Source organism: Lampetra planeri, chromosome 1 (assembly GCF_965212315.1).
Source record: "Lampetra planeri chromosome 1, kcLamPlan1.2.h2, whole genome shotgun sequence".
NCBI lineage: Eukaryota > Metazoa > Chordata > Hyperoartia > Petromyzontiformes > Petromyzontidae > Lampetra > Lampetra planeri.
Genome location: NC_136107.1, coordinates 7606796 through 7627162, shown reverse-complemented (window position 1 = coordinate 7627162; position 20367 = coordinate 7606796). Strand labels below are relative to the sequence as shown.

The 20367-nt window shown below is 45.1% G+C and overlaps 2 protein-coding genes across 10 annotated transcripts in view; one reads left to right on the top strand and one right to left on the bottom strand.

Annotated features, from left to right (window-relative positions):
- GALNT11 (polypeptide N-acetylgalactosaminyltransferase 11) overlaps positions 1–13106 on the top strand; it is a 43794-nt gene extending 30688 nt beyond the window's left edge. The window contains exons 5-11 of the mRNA XM_078618471.1: positions 360–609; positions 1624–1741; positions 2400–2552; positions 4734–4943; positions 6394–6498; positions 8802–8939; positions 12197–13106. Coding sequence (XP_078474597.1) covers positions 360–609; positions 1624–1741; positions 2400–2552; positions 4734–4943; positions 6394–6498; positions 8802–8939; positions 12197–12331 — 1109 coding nt within the window. The 3' untranslated portion in view covers positions 12332–13106. The remainder of the gene's footprint in view (positions 1–359; positions 610–1623; positions 1742–2399; positions 2553–4733; positions 4944–6393; positions 6499–8801; positions 8940–12196) is intronic.
- Positions 13107–14144: 1038 nt separating this feature from the next.
- KMT2C (lysine methyltransferase 2C) overlaps positions 14145–20367 on the bottom strand; it is a 177061-nt gene continuing 170838 nt past the window's right edge. For all 9 annotated transcript variants that reach the window (XM_078617795.1, XM_078617848.1, XM_078617983.1 and 6 more), the window contains 6 exons: positions 19593–19723; positions 19081–19249; positions 18256–18372; positions 17593–17666; positions 16383–16491; positions 14145–15523 (listed from right to left, as the gene is read on the bottom strand). In XM_078617795.1, coding sequence (XP_078473921.1) covers positions 15431–15523; positions 16383–16491; positions 17593–17666; positions 18256–18372; positions 19081–19249; positions 19593–19723 — 693 coding nt within the window. In that variant the 3' untranslated portion in view covers positions 14145–15430. The remainder of the gene's footprint in view (positions 15524–16382; positions 16492–17592; positions 17667–18255; positions 18373–19080; positions 19250–19592; positions 19724–20367) is intronic.

Below are 20367 nucleotides of genomic sequence, written 5' to 3'. Positions count from 1 at the left end.
ATAGTTTAAGATAACACTCGTCACTGATGTTAAGCCATGTCCAGGAATCAAAATTAGGTCACTGCGTTCATAGGGCAGTGCACGAACTATTGCGCCACTGCAGTTTAGAAGTATTAAAATATAACAATTGAAAATGAAACCCTAGTAAGTTGTGTTGTGCCTTTTAATTTGTACGTTCATAAACAAAGAGAACATCTATACTGCTGGTGTGAAGCTTGTATCCAAAAGAGCCATGGTGCGTTTGAATGCTTGCATGGATTCACAAAAACGGATCTTCCAACTATTCGCACCGCGTGGATCGGTGCGGATGTCCCGTACTCGACGCTTTATTCCCTAGCGGTGGTTGTGGCCGTGTGCAGGTGACGTGCTCGTGTTCTTGGACAGCCACTGCGAAGTGAACGTGGCCTGGCTCGAGCCACTTCTGGCACGTGTTGCCGAGAACCCCACCACCGTTGTGTGCCCCATCATCGACATCGTGAACCCCGACACCTTCCTGTACTCCGCCTCGCCGCTCGTGCGCGGCGGCTTCAATTGGGGGCTGCACTTCCGCTGGGACCCAGTGCCCTCCAGCCTCCTGTCTGGCCCCGATGGGGAGATGGCACCCATCAAGTGAGACCCCGGGGGGTGCACCACACTGGGCACGCAGCCATTCACTGCCCCCCCCACTTCCCTGCAGTTTGATGGATTCCAAAACCTCGCTCATAATTTAATTCAAGAAGCAATGATTTTTATTTGAGGTTTACATTCCCATTAGTATTGTTTCGTTTGCACGGTTTTTTATTAATACATTTTTAACAACTTTAATCTCTTCCAGTGCCCAGGACCTGGTGAGAAATCCTCAAATAATTACATTCTTTAGCTCGAGGCTCAGTGGCTCCTCCTTTTATGTGACCCTCACTTGACAGCCCGGCGCTAAAGATGTCTGGGGCCTGGCTCTCGGATGATTGCATGGTTCTGCGCCAAGGCCCAACAATCTGCAACAGTCGAAGCAATGCTTCTACTCACACTCCATGCTTCTCCTGCCTCCCACTCCATGCTTCTCCTGCCTCCCACTCCAAGCATCTCCCTCCTCTCACTCCGAATATCCCACTCATCTCTCACTCTCCTTATTTCCTGTTCCAAGTGGCTTGAAGCTCACTCACGATACATTATAGTGGCTGTATCATTACTGAGCACCGGTCACATAAAGTGAGAGGTGGGAGATGTGTCAAGTGAGAGACTGAAGATTTGTGACGCAAGGGAAGTGAAGACCGGCACTGTGGGATGTGTGGCGTAAGATATGGCATGGGGATGTAGAGAGAAGCAGACAACATGAGGTATGCAGTGAGAGATACTTTAACAGAGATATAAAATAAGAGACAGTTAGACAGCAACACAAGTAGATTATCAGACATAGGCCGTATGAAAGAGTTGCTTTATATGACAGGAAATACTGATCCCTGATAAATTGTTGGATTGATTTTTCCATTTCCCTGAGGAACTTTAGAGCAAGGTTTCACCATATCACCACAAATGAATATCATTCTCATCTCCCTCGGTGTATTTCTATTTTAGTTTGGTTTAAGCTGCCAAGTGTACAGATTCTAATATTGGCACAAATGAACATAACGCATCTGCCCACAGATCTCCCACAATGGCCGGGGGGCTGTTTGCCATGGACCGCAAGTACTTCAACAAGCTGGGCCAGTACGACGGTGGGATGGACATCTGGGGTGGGGAGAACCTGGAGATATCTTTTAGGGTGCGGCCAAGTCGCAACCTACCACCGAATACACAACCACACTGATTCCACTATCACTTGACGACAACTCGTAAGTTAAAGCTTCTGTTAAAATGAGTGCAATGCTGTTTCCATTTGTGTTGGTAGCACACAGCTAATAGAAGGAAGCTCAAAAACCCTAAGGCAAAGGTGAGGTTTTGCTCAGAACAATGGGTTAATTATTTAAATCGAAATTGAACCTATACTTCGATTTAAAGCTTTCGTGACTGCAGGGATTCATCTTCTTGGTTCTTTCGGTAAAGTCACGTAGAAGGGAAGTAATAAAATAATAAAAATAAAACATAATAAAAAGAAATAATTCTCACTATTATGTTTTATTTTTATTATTTTATTACTTCCCTTCTACGTGACTTTACCGAAAGAACCAAGAAGATGAACCTATACTCATTATTGATCCCCAAAAGGGTTGATGTGTTGAACATTGCCTTTGATTTTAATGCACAAGCTTCCAATTGCGAACCATGCTCACGGCCACAGCACCACACAGTCTATTGTCCGAATAAGATTTCACTTCATAACCTCAAGAGTTGCCTTTGTGTCACAGGGCAAGTACGTAGTAAGGAAGCAGTAGGAAAGTGCTGAGTTAGCGCCGTTTCACACGGCACTCTCCCCCACACAGATCTGGATGTGCGGGGGGAGCCTGGAGATCATCCCATGCTCAAGGATTGGACACATCTTCCGCAAGCGACGTCCTTACGGCTCGCCTGCCGGTGCAGACACCATGTCGCGCAACTCTCTGCGCTTGGCGCACGTGTGGCTCGACGAGTACAAGGCAAGCGCCACCTCCCAGTGGCGGCACCAGCGCCGTCACACAGCACATGCCGGAGCTCTGCTAGCACTTACTCTGCTCGTTTTAATTAACCATGAGCAATACACTACACTTACTCCACATCGAGCATAATTAGCATTACGATGATTAAGAGTTATTTACCCAGGACAGCCACACTGAGGCCAAAGACTTTGAGGAGGGTCCTGCATTGTTTGGTCAACACCAATCGCATTGTATTTTTATTTTAACTCGGTCGGAAACCCATACAGAACAGGGCGAGAACGTACAAAATCCATCACATAAAGGTGCCCTAGTCAGGGAATCGAACAAGTGTTGCCACTGATTAAAATACACTAATTGGCCTGTGGCTGCATCCGTGGCATAAATTGTTCTCCCTGTTGCACGGGAGTATTTGCTTTCATTTCCTTAAATCAACAGAAAACACTCATTGTTGAAGCATTCCTCTATAGCAGCATTGATTTCGTTTAAGTCGATGTTATTTTAAGAGATTGGCAGGTTTGCATTTTTTTGGGGCTTCCTGTTTTAATCAGAGATCACTTGGCTTTCTTCTTCAGGCCCCACCCTTTCCTCAGGACCCTCCCCTTCCTGCATATGCACCACCCCCTTCACATTTATGCCCTTTCCTCTTTAGGCTAGGCCCTTTCCTGTTTATTCCAGTCCCTTCCTCTGTCACTTCCTGTTTAGGCCCTCTCACTTCCTATGTAGTATCTTGTTGAGGCCGCACTCTTGTCTGTTAGGGGACACCTCTCCCACAGTCCCTACTTCTCCCAGCAGTACGTGTTTGACAGTTGAAGAAACTGAACTGTGGCTCATTTGAAGGCCAATGTAGACAATTTTTTATCGAGGCTTCACCCCCCCCCCCCCCCGTTTCCTATGCGTACGTCCATTGTCAGTAGATCCCCCCATACGCAAACGTACGCCGTTTGGGATAACCCCCCCTCCATGCATACGTACTAAGCGGATGGCCCCTGAGGTCCTTGCCCAACTCCTCTGTAGGCCCCATCCCTTCCTGTTTTTTGACCCCACTTCCTATTTAGACCACACACATTCCTCTTTACCACCTGTTTCTTGCAGCTTTCCCTGGTTTTAGGTTCTACAACTTCCTGCTTAAACCCCTCCACCATCCTCTAGGTCCAACATTTTCCTGCTTACACCCCACCCCCTTTCTCTGTTAAGGCCCTGCATATGGGGTTGGGCTGATTTTGGTTGTGGTTGGGGGTTGTGGAAGGGGTGGTTAGAGGTGGAAATCACTCTGAGAGCAATATAAGGTTAGATTATTCAAGATTTAGGTTAACAACGGTGGGGAGATTATAATATGTAGCTGATAACAGCGGACTGGCTTTGTGAGGATGGGCGAATGACTGAGTATGAAGTCAAGAGTTAATGGGTTGCTCATGTGAAAACTGAACTCTGCCGGTCTGATGTGCACCAATATGGAGGATGCAGTGTATGCAATGTATCCAGTGCGAGACTTGATTGTGAGGTAATTCTTGTAGGGTATGTGAAGTACAACCTTGTTCATTATGATAGGATAATCTACAATGGTATGTACAGTAGTGATTTGCCGTTATTTACAAAAAACCCTGGCCAAACCCGAGAAAACATTGTGAGGTACTGCCAACTTTCTAAGGTGCTCATGCAATGCACACTGACCATGACGAGCTTCCTGCTCTACCAGAGCATATGGAACCCATCCTGAGCTCCTCAACCTGTCCCTCCCAACCATACCCCATCTAATCCTGCCCAATGTAATGACACCCCACTCGTCCCGACCTCGGCAAACCCGATGCCATTCCAATCCAAGCCCTCCCCATCCAATAGGACTCTTACCCCATAACCCCAATCACCTCCCCAGACGACATCACATCCATCACACCCCGCTCCAAACCTCCCCAACCCCCTCACCCCACCCTGCCTCATTCCTTTTGGTCTCACCTCACCCAAATGGGGTAAGGCGTGTTAGCACAAAGCCAATAAGCGGTGTGACTTGGAAGGCATTCCTCTCAAACCCGAAGCAGGCGATACTTGGGACTTGTGAATACTTCCTTTCATATGTCATCTGTGTGTACACCAGCACATCTGCTGGGCTACAGGAACAAAGCCCCCTGAAATGCCCCGTGTGTGTATACACGTGTCCCATGTGTGTCTGCTTGCGCCTCACAGGAGCAGTACTTGGCTCTGCGGCCGGAGCTGCGAGAGCGCGAGTACGGTGACGTGAGCGAGAGGAAGGCTCTGCGAGAGCGGCTTGGCTGCAGGCCCTTCCGCTGGTACCTGCAAAACGTGTACCCCGAAATCGAGGTGGGCCGGCCTCAGCTACCCCAGGCCGTCCTCAGCAAGATGCACAAGCGGCCCAAGCCTGTGCAACGTGGACGGGTACAGCTCGCCCTTGCCCCTCACCTGATGGACTCATTGGTGCAGTGATAAGTGTCACATGGCGAGGGGAAGCAAAACGGGCAGCTGCAATAAGTGTGTGGGACAAAACAGCAAGAACACATTTTGCCTGCAGAACCTGGGTCCAACTTTTAATTACATTTTATAGTCTTTGTTGGCACAAGCTGAAAATGATCTGCGACTGTTATATTGATGGTTATAATGAACTAATTTCAGCTCATACTTCCAAAGTTTGGAGGCTTTTTCAATTCACAAGCAATATTGGGAGCAGTGGGAGCAGTGTGACATTGCATGGGTTCTGCAGTGAGTCTTGCGCCTTTAACATTCATATTTGGTGACGAACATGAATTTCAGAAGCCTTTTTATTATGAGGATGATGCATCGGTTCAAATACATTTCCACTGTGGGAAGCAGTAAAGCTGTGCAAATATCAGCTTTGCTTTTTAATAAAACTACACACGTGTGAAGAATTCAAAGAAATAAAGTAAAGTGTCTTTCAAAATCAGTTGTGCACTTCTGTATCCTGAGCCAGTGATGGAAATTACATATGTTCTTGAACATGAGAATGTGGAATTTCCATAGTTGGTTTATCTGTATTACAAGTTCGCACAAAGTGGTACTCAATTATTTTAGTCGAGAGAGATTGGCTGAATTGACTTCCAACCAAAAATTGAACTCGCAACTTTCTGATGGAGGCCAGATACCAAAGAAATGATTGACAATGATTCTACTTTTGGGAATCCTCAGCAAGTCTCAAGTTTTTCATCAGGGTCTTGCATTCACAAGTTTGGCCAAATCTTTGCGGAGTATTCCAATCAGTTGAAATATGAAAATTTACCAGAAAAAGGTGATTTAAGTAAATCATGTTATGCTTTCCCATATCTATAATGACTGTGGCAGTGAAAATTGGGAGCATTACACTTGCCTTCCCTGTATCCTCGCATTGCCTCCGCACTGTCACCAGTGGTGAGAGGCTGACTGAAAATATATTGGAATCCGATGGCTAATTGCTTTAGGTTTTAGATGTACCAATGTAATGCTGTATATTCAAAGTTACATAATTGAGTCCTTAATTTAGCATTTGATCATGTATTTCAATGTGGAGGTGACAGCTCTGCAGTGAGACAGACATGATGGAACAAACCAGACATTACAACAAAACAGAGACCACTATCACAAGTAGTACAATCACAACAAGAGACAATACACAAGACCGGCATCACAGATCAGAAAGTGCAAACAAGACTAATCCAGGGAAGCAATCCATTTTTATGGAATTGCGACCGAGAATTACAACAATTTATTGGTTCACAGGTGGTATATATTGTTACATACCTACCGCGTACAGTGCAATATCACGAATGCCTGTGGTGTCGCTATGTAGCCTGTGTTCTTGTTGTGCCCCGTGTGTCTTTTGCGCTCTCTTGTGAAGCTGCGCCACCTGCAGACGGGGAAGTGCCTCGTGGCGCACAACGACCCGAGCGAGAAGGGCGGCCTCGTTGTTGTCCGCCCGTGCGACAGTGGCGACATCGAGCAGGTGTGAGCACCCTCCTCACTCAGCAGCCTCGATGCTGGTAGCCTCCTCACTCAGCAGCTTCTGTAGCCCAGCATACTCCTCACCTAGCAGCCTCTGGGGGTGGTAGGCTGCTCATCCAGCAGCCTCGAGCCCAATGCAGAGCACAAATCGGCCTACAATCTCCTTTTTTTGTCCTTTGTGGTGGCCACCAGCTAAAGAGGCTGTTACCTACGACCCAAACCATTTGGAATATGACCGATTGTTAGTTAGGGCTTGATTTTATGAGATCAGGGTTGAGCCTGGATAGTGTTTGGATGGGTTACACCATGCTACACATTTTAGATATAGTTAAACAGGGCTATGTAGTAGAGAGCAGAGGCCACTGCAGAAAAATCCATCGATGTACTTGTAAGTCCCTGTACTGTCACCAACTCACATGGACGAGTGTGTTAAAGTATGGTCAAAATAAGACCAACGACCTGCATGTTGTTTTGGTGCCCTCATCCAGCAGTGGATTGACAAACTGTATATGTACACGTGTAGATTAAGGAAGCTGACTGGGAAAGCATTGAACGCAGTTGCTTCTGGACCAATCTGCTGAGAGTTGATGCCAGCAATGAAGCAGTGCTGCTTGGTGTTTTTCATTGTGTTGGATGCATGATGAGTATGCGCTGCGTGTGGGTGTTTCCCAAAGTATTTGTATGCGCGCATGTGTTGGGTTCGGACTTTTATCAGGGTGTGTTTTAGTTGCAGGTTTATACTGGTAGGAACGAAGTGGACCAGACCACCAATAGATATCGTCCGTCCGTCCGCGTATCAACATCGCCCCCTACTGCAAACACTTGGCATGACCCTGTCCGACAAGATGGCCGCCCGCTCCCCCTGCGATCTGTGAAATAAACAAGATGGCCGTCGCTTCCGGCGCCTCACGGCGAAACTTTAAACACTAGAATACAGTAATGTTTTCTTTAACTCCTCTATACCCAGTCGATATCCCTGTACCGGTACTAAGTATTATTCCTACCAGCCCACCCCGCAGGGTCCTGTTACTGGTAGGAACGAAGTGGACCAGCCCACAATAGATCATATCGTCCGTCCGTCCGTCCGACCGTCCGTCCGACCGTGTAGCAACATCGCCCCCTACTGCAAACACTTGGCATGACCCTACAAAAACCTTTAGACTCAGTGACGCTTTCCTGGCTAAACAAGTGTAACATTCCCTTATAATTCCCTCAGATAGCTTTTAATTAAAGCATTTAAATTAATGATGCTTTCCTGGCTAAACAAGTGTAACATTCCCTTATAATTCCCTGAGATAGCTTTTAATTAAAACTTTTAAATTCAAATTTTACTCACAGCGCCCTAAAGCCTACAGCTAGGCCTAAAGCCTCGAACTACGCCTATCACTCTCCCTTCGTATCGTACCCCCGCATGTGTGCAAGGGAGTTAATGTTTAACAATGTTACATTCCCTGATGCTTTTAAATAGAAACATTTAAATTTAAAGCTTTTACATAAATAATAAAAACATTTAATTTTAAAATTAACTCACGGCGGCCTAAAGCCTACAGCTAGGCCTAAAGCCTAGAACTAGGCCTCAACCTCTCCCTTCGTATCGTACCCCCGCGTGTGTGAAAGGGAGTTAATATTTAACAATGTTACATTCCCTGATGTTTTTAAATAGAAACATTTACATTTTAAGCTTTTACATAAATAATTAAAACATTAAAATTACAAATTAATTCACAGCGGCCTAATGCCTAGAATTAGGCCTCACACTCTCCCTTCGTATCGTCCGATTCGGTGTAGCAACATCGCCCCCTACTGCAAACACTTGGCAGGACCCTACAAAAACCTTTAGACTCAGTGGGGCTTTCCTGGCTAAACAAGTGTAATAATACATTATGTTTATATTCTTTGGTTATTCGTTCCTACCAGCCCACCCCGCAGGGTCCTGTTAATAGACTGCAGAGAAGCGATGCTCACAACAATCAGCAGAGTGCCGGGCGGCTAAAATATGGCAAGTTGGCACAGTAGGGGGTACAGCTAGTGCATCTACCAGTCATCTCAGTCAGCCAACCCATGGCACCTGGGTCTGTCCCGAGATCTGTCAGCGAACCTTTGACACTTCACCTGGCCTCAGTGCCGTGGTGACATCACCGTCACGTAGTGGTGAATGGCGGCGGGTATTGGTGTCAAGTGTGTACGTGGTTCGTGGTGTGTGCTCGTAGCAGGGTGTGTATTTAGTGTAATGTGTTTGCTGGATGCAAGTGGCTGGATTCGTCCTGTTGGGGTTAGTTCCCAGCTGGGTGCTTCTGTTCGCAGGTGTGGGTGTATAACGAGGGCCAGGAGCTACAGCTGGCCAGTCTCCTGTGCCTGGATATGCCGGAGATGGAGCCACGTGCCTCCCCTCGTCTCATGAAGTGTCACGGCTCTGGTGGCTCCCAGCAGTGGACCATGGGGGTATGGTGCCATCAAATACAAACACGTACTGTATATACAATAAAGTTCCCCCCATAGGCTGTTGGGGCAAGTGCTCTTAGTGAGCAACTATGAAGGCTAATATGGCACACGAGGGGGTGGTGTGGCTCAAACACATCCGACTGCTTTCGTGTCTCCCGTGGTGATAGTTACACACTGCAGGAGGTACTCATTCAAGGTTGAGGGGAGGCCCAGGACGAGTGAATGTATTTGTCACCAATGTTTGCCATGAGCAGGAATGGAACTCAGGTACCCAGGTTTGCAACAGTGTGCGAACCACTACACTACTGTGCCCCACATATACACACAAAACAAATATTCCTAAACAACCTTGTGAATATATGGGTCATGTCTTAAGAGCAAGCACTTATGTGGCTGACCACCCTTATATTCCTATTGCTGACATGTACCGCCACTGATACAAAGATAAAGATCACCCGTATAGCCTTAACAGACTGTTGGGGAAAGTGCTGTTAGCGAGCCCCTATGAAAGCCAGAACGGCACACGAGGGGGTGGGTGGCCAACACCACTCCCGGCCGCCTTTCTCTCCGTCGTAGCGATATTTACGCATCGTACCTGGTACTCATTTGGGTTTGAGTCGACCTAGGGAGGCCCGGACCGGTTCAGATAATCGCCACTGGTGTCGGCAGTGAGCGGGAATCTAATTCGGGCCACCGGATTCGTAGCGCAGCGTGCACCACACACTTCACTGCACTCTTTTCCACATTGCTGCTTCGTGCATTGGTTTCTGGCAATCGTGCCCCTTGCAAGTAAGCAAGAATTATAATGCCAGACTTCATCACACGCCATCAAGTTGGATATGACGAATTACATGAACGAATGCCAGTGCACTCACTGCGGCGCTGTCGGAAGAAAAAGTCGTTTGGAATGAGAGATTTAAAGGCATAGCCCAGGTCCATGCAAAATGGTCTCGTGTCATTTTTTTAGTGATGGGCTGTAAATGTTATTGATGGGCTGAAATTTCCCGAAACCTGTACTTTTGTCTGGTTAGTTTTTGTTTAAATGCATCTCAATGTGAAAAAAAAAGTTTGAAAGAGAGAACTATGTGGATTGCCAACACTAAGTAGTTTCACAACCCTTAGCTTTGTCCTTGAGCAAAAAATATACATATTTCGTACTCAAGTTATTGAAAAAGAGGCATCTGTAGGGAAGTGTTATTGAAAACAATATATATGTTATGGCTCAATGTCCTTGAATGAGCTTGTACCATCGGGATTGCCCAAATGCTTTCAGAGTTACTGCATATTGAACTGTCCAGCATCAAATTACACATTCCTGCGGAGGGAGCTGGTAGGAACGTTGGGTTGCTCGGTTAATGGCCAGGGTCAACGGCGGCGTGGTGTATTCCGCAAATATGCCCGACTGTGAGGGCGGGCACAAGCCGGCGTGAGTAGGTTGAACGTTGAGTTTTATAATGGCACCACGGGGTGACCAGCCCCTCCCCCACTCTACCCCCACCCAGCCCCACCCCACCCACCCACCCCCCACCCAGCCCCTCCCTCCCTGCACGACGGACACAATAATCCCCTGTGGGCTGGTGTAACCAGGAGGTTCCTACCAGTATGATTTCATTGATTCAAAACTTAAATGTCACAACATCTAAAAGTGGAAAACAAAACCACGAGAAAACAAACATTAAGGGCAAATAGGGAAAAGTTCGGTAAAATAAGCCATAATGAACTAAATTCACCTTCAATAATGATCATTTCATAAGGAGAGCTTTTTCTGTCTTAACATTTTTAAAATCGTTTAGCCTTTTTTGTAGATGTTTACTTGGACGTAAAAAAGTTCTAACAGTCTTAAGCTAAACAGAGGATCTGGATATAGAAATCTGAGGTTAAAAGGTGTTGGTAAACACCATGGGACAAAGGAGTGGAGTGGCTGCATTTTGTAAATGTGTACAAACAGAATAGCATGTCATGCCTGCTTGTAATAAAGAATTCAAGTCATTGTATCTCTACCAAAATGAGCAATGGGGTACTACCAAGCCAAGTGTAAATTACACATCCATAACTGGGCCAGTATATCCATAGGATGACGACTGTTGACTGTGTAATAAATGTGAGTGGAAAGTTGGGGGAAATCAACTCAAACTGATCGAAATTTCGACTTGCAACCTCATGAGAATAGGTTTTCCCCTTTTTTCTGGCAACAAACAGGTGTTAAGATATTCGACCACCAAACTGAAACCTTTTACAAGGAATCATGTCTACATTAAGCACAATACTTGTGGTCAGAATGCAAACAAAAAACACTCATAATATATGCATTGTCTTTGAAACTGATTGGTCCACATCAGAGACAGCTTTCTTTTGAGCCTAGTGTCAAATCGGTGTTAAGACCAGAGGACGCCAAAAGGCGTACAGCACAAAGACAAGCACTATCAGAGTAATGAGAGCTCGGGGTGAGCAGCTGCATCATGGACCAATGCATTGACCACAAGTATTGTGATTAATGCAGACATGATTCCTTGTGTAGCGGCATTGTTGAGCGCTGTGCAATCGCCGCTACTCGTAGCCTGTAGTAACGGCCCCGTGTCAACAGGGGACGGAAGAGAGGCTGAGCCAGATAGTTGGGCCGTTGGGCCGAGGTAACCCCCAGGGAGCATCGTGACCGGAGGTGCAAACCCCAGACCCCCAAGAGGGGGCTTGGGGGATGACATCACACTCCAGGTCCCTCTGGAAGGTTCCAGAAGGGAGGAGTGGCTAGGGGCGGAGTGAGTCGGGAATGGGTATAAAAGCCGGGACCGGCAGTTGTCGTCGACTTGAAGACAGAAGATCACCCTGAAGACCTAGGAGTCGGAGCCGGACCCGAGGACCTTGGCTGGGTCAGGTCAGAGTAGCCACTTTAGGACCCGCTAGCCATAGGACCCTTATCTAAGATACCCTCCCGATGTGTAGGTCACGCTAGACCGGGAGGACCTACCTCCTTGTGTATCGGGTGGAAGGGGCCGTTACCCCTTCGTGTCAGGGCTGTACCGATTATCGTGTAATAAACATGTTGCCTCCAGTGAGAAGTACCCACTACACTTGTGAAAGGTTTCAGTTTGGTGATTTAACATATTAACACCTGTTTTGTTGCCAGAAAAAAGGGGAGAACCTATTCTCATATTTTGGTACTGGCAAAGGAGGTCCAATGTTGCAACCTCATGATTGAGTCAAATGTTCATAACCTCAGCGGATCTGATCGGAGTACCTTCTGCGCTGTCTTTCTCCAGAAGTTCAATCGGCTTTACCAGGTGTCACTGGGCCAATGCCTGCAGGTGAAGAGCATGACGGACGTCAAGGGGCGTGTGGTCATGGAGATCTGCAATGGCTCAGAGCAGCAGCAGTGGCAGGTGGTGGAGGAGTGAGCATGGCCTGGAGATTGACCGTCTCGCACTTGGAACCCAGTGCCGATGGACAGAGGTACGAGGTTCTTGCCGCCACAAGCGAACAAGCAGAAGCCAAGGTGTTGTTGGGAGGAACAAATTCACTGTGAAACGTAAACTGCAACGAGCTGATGTCTTGGCGGTGCCAGGATGCTGTAAATAAGGCACACACGTCCTCGTTCAGCTGCATCGAACTTCGGACTTCAGCAGGGCCAAGTGCAAGCAAAGGAGAATGAGCACAAATGGCTTCCAGATTGGTGCCAGGCACCCTTGCAGCACGGTGGACCTCAATCTGAAGACGAGGGCTGCTTGTGGGCTCCATGACGCAATACTTTTAATACCTGTGATGCTGTACACATTTCCTCATAACAATGCAAGGAAAGACATACATAACACTGAGGTAGGGTTGTTTAGTAAACGTTTACAACTTGAATATTTCATCACCAGCTGTTTAAGCTGCCAAATGGAATGGCTGTAGTTAATTTCCCTAAATGTGTTAAGTGATTTTAAACAGTCGCCTTTTTACAAAATTACTTAATGCCAAAAAGGTGCTTAATTTAAAACACCGTAAGTATTTAATTTTTTTATTTCCTCGCATTTTGAAATGTAAATTTCATAAAAATGCCTTTACCAGTGTTTTTAATTAAAGTGTTGCAATGTACCTTGTGTGCGAATCTCGTGTCGCGGCAGTAGTTCTTGTAGGTGAATCAGCGTAACTGTGCTCTGCAAAATGCTTAATAAACGATTTGTAAATGGTGTCGATTTCCTCATCTTTTTCCAGATGTAATCTCATGTGCAGTGGGTAGGACCTTCCATCCACTGTCAGGTAATGCCACACACATTTTAAAGTTAAACCCATGTTATCTGGCAAAGACTAAACAAATATGTAAATAAAATGGCTATGTATAACAAGATTTCCCCAAATATATATGGACAAGTAATTTTAATCCCAAAATTGAGCTGATTCGGCAGGAATGTGTCATTTTGATTTCACGTTGGTAGAAGAGCAAAGGGTAATCTAATGGAAAGCCGAGCCATACGAGTCAACCACGTGTGTGCTGCTATTTATAGTTTACAATATAAGTTGTTGCAAAACGCATATTAAGCTTTGAAAAGGCTCCGCTAATTTGTATGTATCTGCATACAAATATGGCTGGAATGCGATGGGGGTCTCTCTTTTATTATTACGATGCTTGTTTATCCAGGAAAGCCTCATCAGGTGTCAGGACTTTTTCAGGAGGGTGCTTTCAATTTCACAGTAGAGGGTATTGTTATTTGTAGTCGAAATTAATTTACAGGTACTGTTTTAGCATGGGGGTGTGTGGCCAACACCAGTTATTGATTTGTTTTAGCTATGGGAGAAAACCAGAGAACCTGGAAGAAATATATGCAGAACAGGGGGAGAATATACAAATTCCGAACACAAAGGATGCCCGAGTCAGGAGTCTAACCCAGGGACTTCCTGCGATTAAAGGCACAAGTGTTACCAATGCACCATCCTGCCTGGATTAGAAAAACAAGCTATAAACAATTGTCCACTCCACTCTCCTTTCTCTCAATGTCTTCTGTCTACTATGTAAGGCCATCGTGATAGAATTTTAGACTTTTAAAAGGACACTTTCAAACACTTTAGAAGAGCCTTTTGGATTCTGGAGCAACCTTTCAATGGGCTTTAAGATCCTCAAAAATGGTGCATTGGTGTAACAACAAGGACTGAGGCAATGCAAGTAATTTTCTATTATGCCATTACAATCTATAAATCAAAGGGCTTTGCTAAAAGATTAGTAATGCAAGGTTATTTAATAATCACTGCTTTATTTCTTTCACACAGTCAAGAACCTCTTCAGTAGAGTTTTAGACATGATTCCATACATACATGGCAACAACCAGCGATACCCACTGGACGAGTGATATATCACCATTCTGTACAGGAAAACCCCAGGGTTAAACATTTTAATACAGACAACTATGTACACATTGAATTCCATTGTCCAGTACAAAATAAAACATGCCATATACATTCAATTTCTGTGAAAAAGGCATGTAATTACTGTATACAGTCCACTGCTAGCACTTAAACAGTTATACACACAATTTTTCAATTCTGCTTAACAGCAAACAGCAAAATATGTTACGCAAAACAATTTCCAAATTATCCATCGAAAGCAAATAAAAAGACAAACACATAACTACAGCAAGACGGAAAAAACAATCCAGTATAACCTAAAGGAATATGCACACGCACACCCTTGCACAATAGTGGTGTTAGCATTCCAATGAGCCTAAAACTAAGGTCAGAAAAATGTCATGGCAAGCTTCTCAGACACAACTACCTACAACATACACATGGAAAAATAGTTTATTAAAACCTGTTACAGAGCCACCTCTAGTAAATTCACAGTAACAGCCACAAACCGACCCACCCCAGCGCACCTGTTCCCACTAGTACTCTTAGCTGAGCCAGGTAAGCACGTTTGGTCGATTCGATCCCACGCCCATTTCCTGCTTTACACACATGATATTTACAGTACTTTGTACATGATAAACTCTATAATGATTTTTCTCTTTTTTACGTTTTATCAGAAACAGCACCCCACTGTCACTTGTATTAACTCTCAACGCGAATCCCTGCCTGTGAATATAAATAAGCTTGCTATAACGTCTTTCATTACAAAACTGAAGCCAAGTGGAAACTGATGAGCAAGAAGCTAGGTCGATTTAGTGCAAGTAGTCCCTTAGTACATTCTTCAGTCTGTGAGATTTCTTTGCTCTTAAAATCCCTTTTGACTTGCCCAATTTTTTTTTTTTACACCTTAAAGGTGGAGAACATTTGGTAAGCAGGCTGCTCTTATTATTTTCAATATAAAATCTCTGCTTAGGGACTTTCCGCTGCACATCGAAAAGCTAATAAATTTCAACTAGACTTCCTCAATATTTGGGAGAATTCTATAAAGGTCTGCAGATGGTTCTGCATCTTGGGGCAAAAAAAAACAACGACAGAAAAAAACGTGTCCGGCTTAAAAGGGTCCGTCATTAGCGAGACGCTGACCATCCTGGCAACCTGGGTCTGCTGCCGCCACATCAATTCATCCACTTACGGCAGTTGATGGCCCCGCAGTGACATGGGATTTTGTTCTGGTCATCCTCGAAGTCAAACAGGTAGTCGTAGGTCAGCTGTGGGCAACAAGAGACATGAAGGCCACTGTTTAGCATTGTCGGCCGACTTAGAAAGCCCAGTCTTTGGACATGGGCACTACCGCCCAACTGAGTACTGGGCAGCACTTTTCTATTGTTAGCCCTGAGCTTGTGGTGAGAATTCCAATTATTATAGCAACAGCAGTTTTACCAAGGGACAACTACCCTTGATCTCCCACAAAGTCATACTTATTAATTAAGAATGAGCAGGTGATGAAACCAGGGTTGGAATCTGTAACCTAAGTGTTAAATAACAATCAGATATTTATATATTTTTTCAATCCTGTGAGCCTCAATACTTTTTTGAGGTGGGCTATCCATTGGATATTTAGCCAGTGCCTTTAAAAAGCAGTTACTTACATCTGGGAGGAAACGCAAAGAATAAACACAATAGAGGAAAAACACTCAACATGTTCACAAACCGGTTTTTGATCCCACTTGGTGAATTTCCACCTTCTGATCACTTTACAGTTCATGGGAAGTTAGGGCGTCTCAGATTTACACAGCTCAGACACCGTTTTGTCTAAAAAAACAACCTACAGATACGCGTCACCACATTCAGCACTATTCAGATATATACTGTGGGATATGTAAAAATCAAACAGCAAGGTACAGCAGAATTCCTATGTGCAATGATGTGGAAGGAGAAAATTTGCTTATTAGGAGAGACCCATTTCAGTAAATATTGGATGCATTTTTATTGAAAAAACCTTTTATCCTGCATGCAAAACACGCATGAATGAATTTGCATAACACTCCAATGTAGGACCATTTTGAAAATAAGTTGAGGGATTCCAGGATAATGAGGACATTTATTCATAAAATGTGGTTCTCTCACCTCTTCTCCTTTCTGAATGCGCCGGCAGGAAGAGATGATGATCTTGTTCTCCCGGTCAAATGTCACCAATTCGGCCACACAGTTGGGAGCACATGAATGGTTTATGTATCTGTGGAACACAAGATGACAGCAACAATTATTATTATATAATTGGATTTTAAATGGACACTGCTTACTAGGATTATAATTATCCACAACCTAACCACCAAATCTGGCTAGATAGGACTGTGGTCCAAGCACTCGACGTCCAACTGGAAGGTTGTGAGTTAAAATTCAGATTGAGTTGACTCGGCCCGATGAGATTTCCTGCGGTTAATTTAGAGTGATGGTTCTTTGGAGGCTGGTCTCCGTCATATAGCTGCCAATGGAGACGGGCAGCGGCCATTGCTTCTTTGAGCAAGAAGACACTTTTCAATTTCACTTCAAGCAGCAACACAAATACTTGTGAAACTACTCAGAGTGTTTTTTTAACTGCGCAAGTTACTCACACGAGTAATTTTTAGTTTTTATTTCCTGATTTTCCACAGCAGCACATACGTTGTGTGCCCCAGTTTGACACACCGCTGAGTCGTGGATGGCTCTTTCCCATTACATCAGACTGCTCAGCAGCATTTGTTTTAATTGGCCACATCCTGCTGACGAGAAACAACGAGGTTTTTTTTTATCCAGCCAAATCTTTGCACGATTTAATTATATGCTACTGGAAAATAACTATTCAAAATTCACATTTTATGGCCTAATTCAATGTTGTTTAACTTTTAGATATTATGTTTCCACACGTGAAGAGATCACACAAGTGCTGATAATGAGAAGCTTTCAATACGATTAGCACAACACGTGCAAAACACACACACAGTGCCAATTTGGCAAAATGGAGTTGGTCTGGTTTCTGGTGAAAAAGCACCACTTTTAGTGACCATTTCATCTTCTTACCCATCACTGAATGGTGTTCCTTTATAGTTGATAGAGAACATTTCAGTGTCTTCCAATTATCTAAAATAAGTTTTAAAAAATGTCGGTCTTCAGAGCTAAGGGAGGCAGGATATGACTCGTTATAGCCAATAGTGACAAGGTTAGGTGGGACCCTCAAATCACAACATCAGTTATCAATGGTACCAGCTCAGTGCCCTGATTGGTATTAGCCTTTTGAGCCTAGCTTCTATGTTTTCATGTAAATTCACATTGCCTAGATATCGAGTATGCCCCTTACCTGGCAGGCCCTCCTGTTATCGTAGCGTCGATCACATGTTCACTGTCCAACCGGAACATGTAAACACCACGGTTCTAGTAGTGCACAACACCACCCAGAGACAGGGGGTTATTCAAACGACACATTCACAATGACAACAACGAAGCTTCACAGAAAGCCATTATTTTCCTGTGCAATTATGAGCAGGCAGCATTAAAAACAATATTTCTGCTGTAAGTATGTGTCGCAAAACAAATCAGAGGTACCAAGTAATTTACAAGTTGACCCTTTTCACGTGTAGGCCATTATTGTGCTTTGAATATTCCAGAATTGCACGAGTGTCCAATAATGTAACTGATCACTGGGTGTTGCTATCCCCATTGTAGTCTAAATCCATTGTATATACAAAATAATGGATCTCATTGTAATGACCCATGAGGGATTACAAGCCAAGCAACTATAATTTAATTCTCTAAAAGTTATGAATGTGAGACGGATTCTCTGTCACTGCCACTCAATGGATCAAAAATGTGTATGTCACCCCGAAAAAAGTACTAAAAATTGTACGCAGATAATTACAGGAATGAAACCTGTAGAGTATGTAATGCTTCCAGTCAGCTCTCAACTGGTGACATGGGATGAAAGATGCTGGGCAAGAGAACAGACGGCCAAGAGGGCAGGTACCGTGGACTCGTATAGCTTCTCGTGCCGGTTGGCGACCTCGTTGCGAATTATCTCCCCGATGTACTCGATCACCATCGTGTGCTTCTCGATGTCCCTCGATGCGTAGAGTCCCAGGCCCTGTGCACACAGGTCACGTGCATCCATCACAAGCCCCCCTCTCCCAACCCCACTAAAACACTGCACACTGGTCTCCTGACCATCTGGAGTTAAAAGGCACAATAAAAGTCTGAAGTATCAATGTGAATAAAATCTGGTGTTGTATGAAAAACACAATATGCAGCACAGATCCACGGCCAAATTCCCATAACTTGCAGATCACCAGTGGTCTGCAGAGTACAGGTTGGGAACCATTAACCTGTTTTGGAATATAACCTTACTGCCTTAATCATTAGCCTTCTATGTTGTATGACTATGTAAAGGAATAGTCACATCTTTTTAAAAAAAATGGTTGTACACTGCCACCAATGCAGTTCTTTTTTTATTTAATTCATATTTAAATAATATTATAGGTGGCATGATACCCATTGCATTTATGGGCAGCAAATCATGTCAGGGAACAGTCAACTAAGAAACCACACTACCACTACTTCAGTAATCACTTCAATAGAACTTTCAACCAATATTCGTGGGTGTTTGATGGCGTTAAAAGGCAACATGTGCTGTCCTCTGAAATGGAATAACATAAACTTAAGTAATTTCCAAGTTTACCCAGATATGAACCAGAATCCCAGCAGTGCCAACTCTGTGCTTAGACAACTACGTTAAGCCGTGTGTGCCTGCTGGCCTTTGTTGCCGTCACGGCTGCGAGTCGAAGCGTGCGCACACCTGGATACGGGAGCGAGCCAGGTACACGTTGATCTTCCACTCGGTCTTCATGCGGCGGTACTGCGACGATTTGGAGTAGACAAACTGCTTGCTGTAGGGGGCGGAGAGCTCGCCCGACATCGTACTCTGGAACGACTTGGAGTTGCTGCTGCTATTCAGGGTGTGAGGCCTAGCACGGGAGCAACAAGACATGATCAACCACAAGGACTCTGTCAGACCTTTCTAATACTACAACTATGGCCAGCCTTCATGTAGCCCCACTCTGTTATGCGAGAAATCACGACGGATGCTATCAACCCGGCGACCAAACATCGATCATCAATCTCTCTGTCTCCAGAGCAACAACAGAAGACTCGCGCCAACACTCTTGAATGCCGCCAACCGGGTAACTACTGTAAGGGGCAGGGGGTTGGAGAGGGGGGGCGGTAGTGGGGGCAGAGTGGAGAGGAGGGGTAGAAGGAGGGTCCCCAAGGTAGAGAGGAGGGTAGACAGGTGGGGATGTTGCTCCGCACCTCTTGAAGTGGGAGCGCAGACGAGGCTCGGTGCGCGCGCAGCCCGAGGGATTCACGGCCAGGGGCAGCTCCATGAGCGGGTGGCGCCCATAGCGGAACATGTAGTTCTGGCAGCACTCGACGCCGGGCAGCTGCACGCGCACGTGGGTTCGGCACACAGCACCCTCGCGTGAGCGCCCGTCAACACCACGCACCCAAAGGCCAGATTCCGGCACTGCGTATGTATACAAGGACTGCTCCCGAGTTTGCCTAACACTTGCATGTCTTATATATTTCACTTGTCAAGAAGTTGATAACAATGTGCTGAACAAGAAAGGTTTGTCTTCAGTTTGTCCCTGCCTCTGTCATTATGTAGCATAGTAAATCCATCAGAATATTTTTCAGGGCCGAATTGTATTTTATATGCAGGAAAATGTGAAATAATAGCAAGATGAAATGGAAAAGTGTGAATATTGTGAAGTCTGCTTTTCTCTCTCTCACTGCCTTTCCTGCTGTTTTTCTCTATGGTATATCAATCATGCTCAATGCTTCTCTTGTGCTGCGTGTCACTCCCTCTATCGCGTTGCACGCACGTCTCTCTCAATATATTTCGCTGATATTCTAAAGCTCCATTCCACTGTTGTGTTGTTGGTTAAACCCCAATTATAATGTTTTACTTCTACAGTGTTTTTTAGTATTTATGCAAATGCTTAACATCCCCGACCATCACTGGCAGTGTTTTGAATGCTTGTTTCCAATGGCAGTGGCTTAGAGCGATTGCAGCCATGATCTTCAG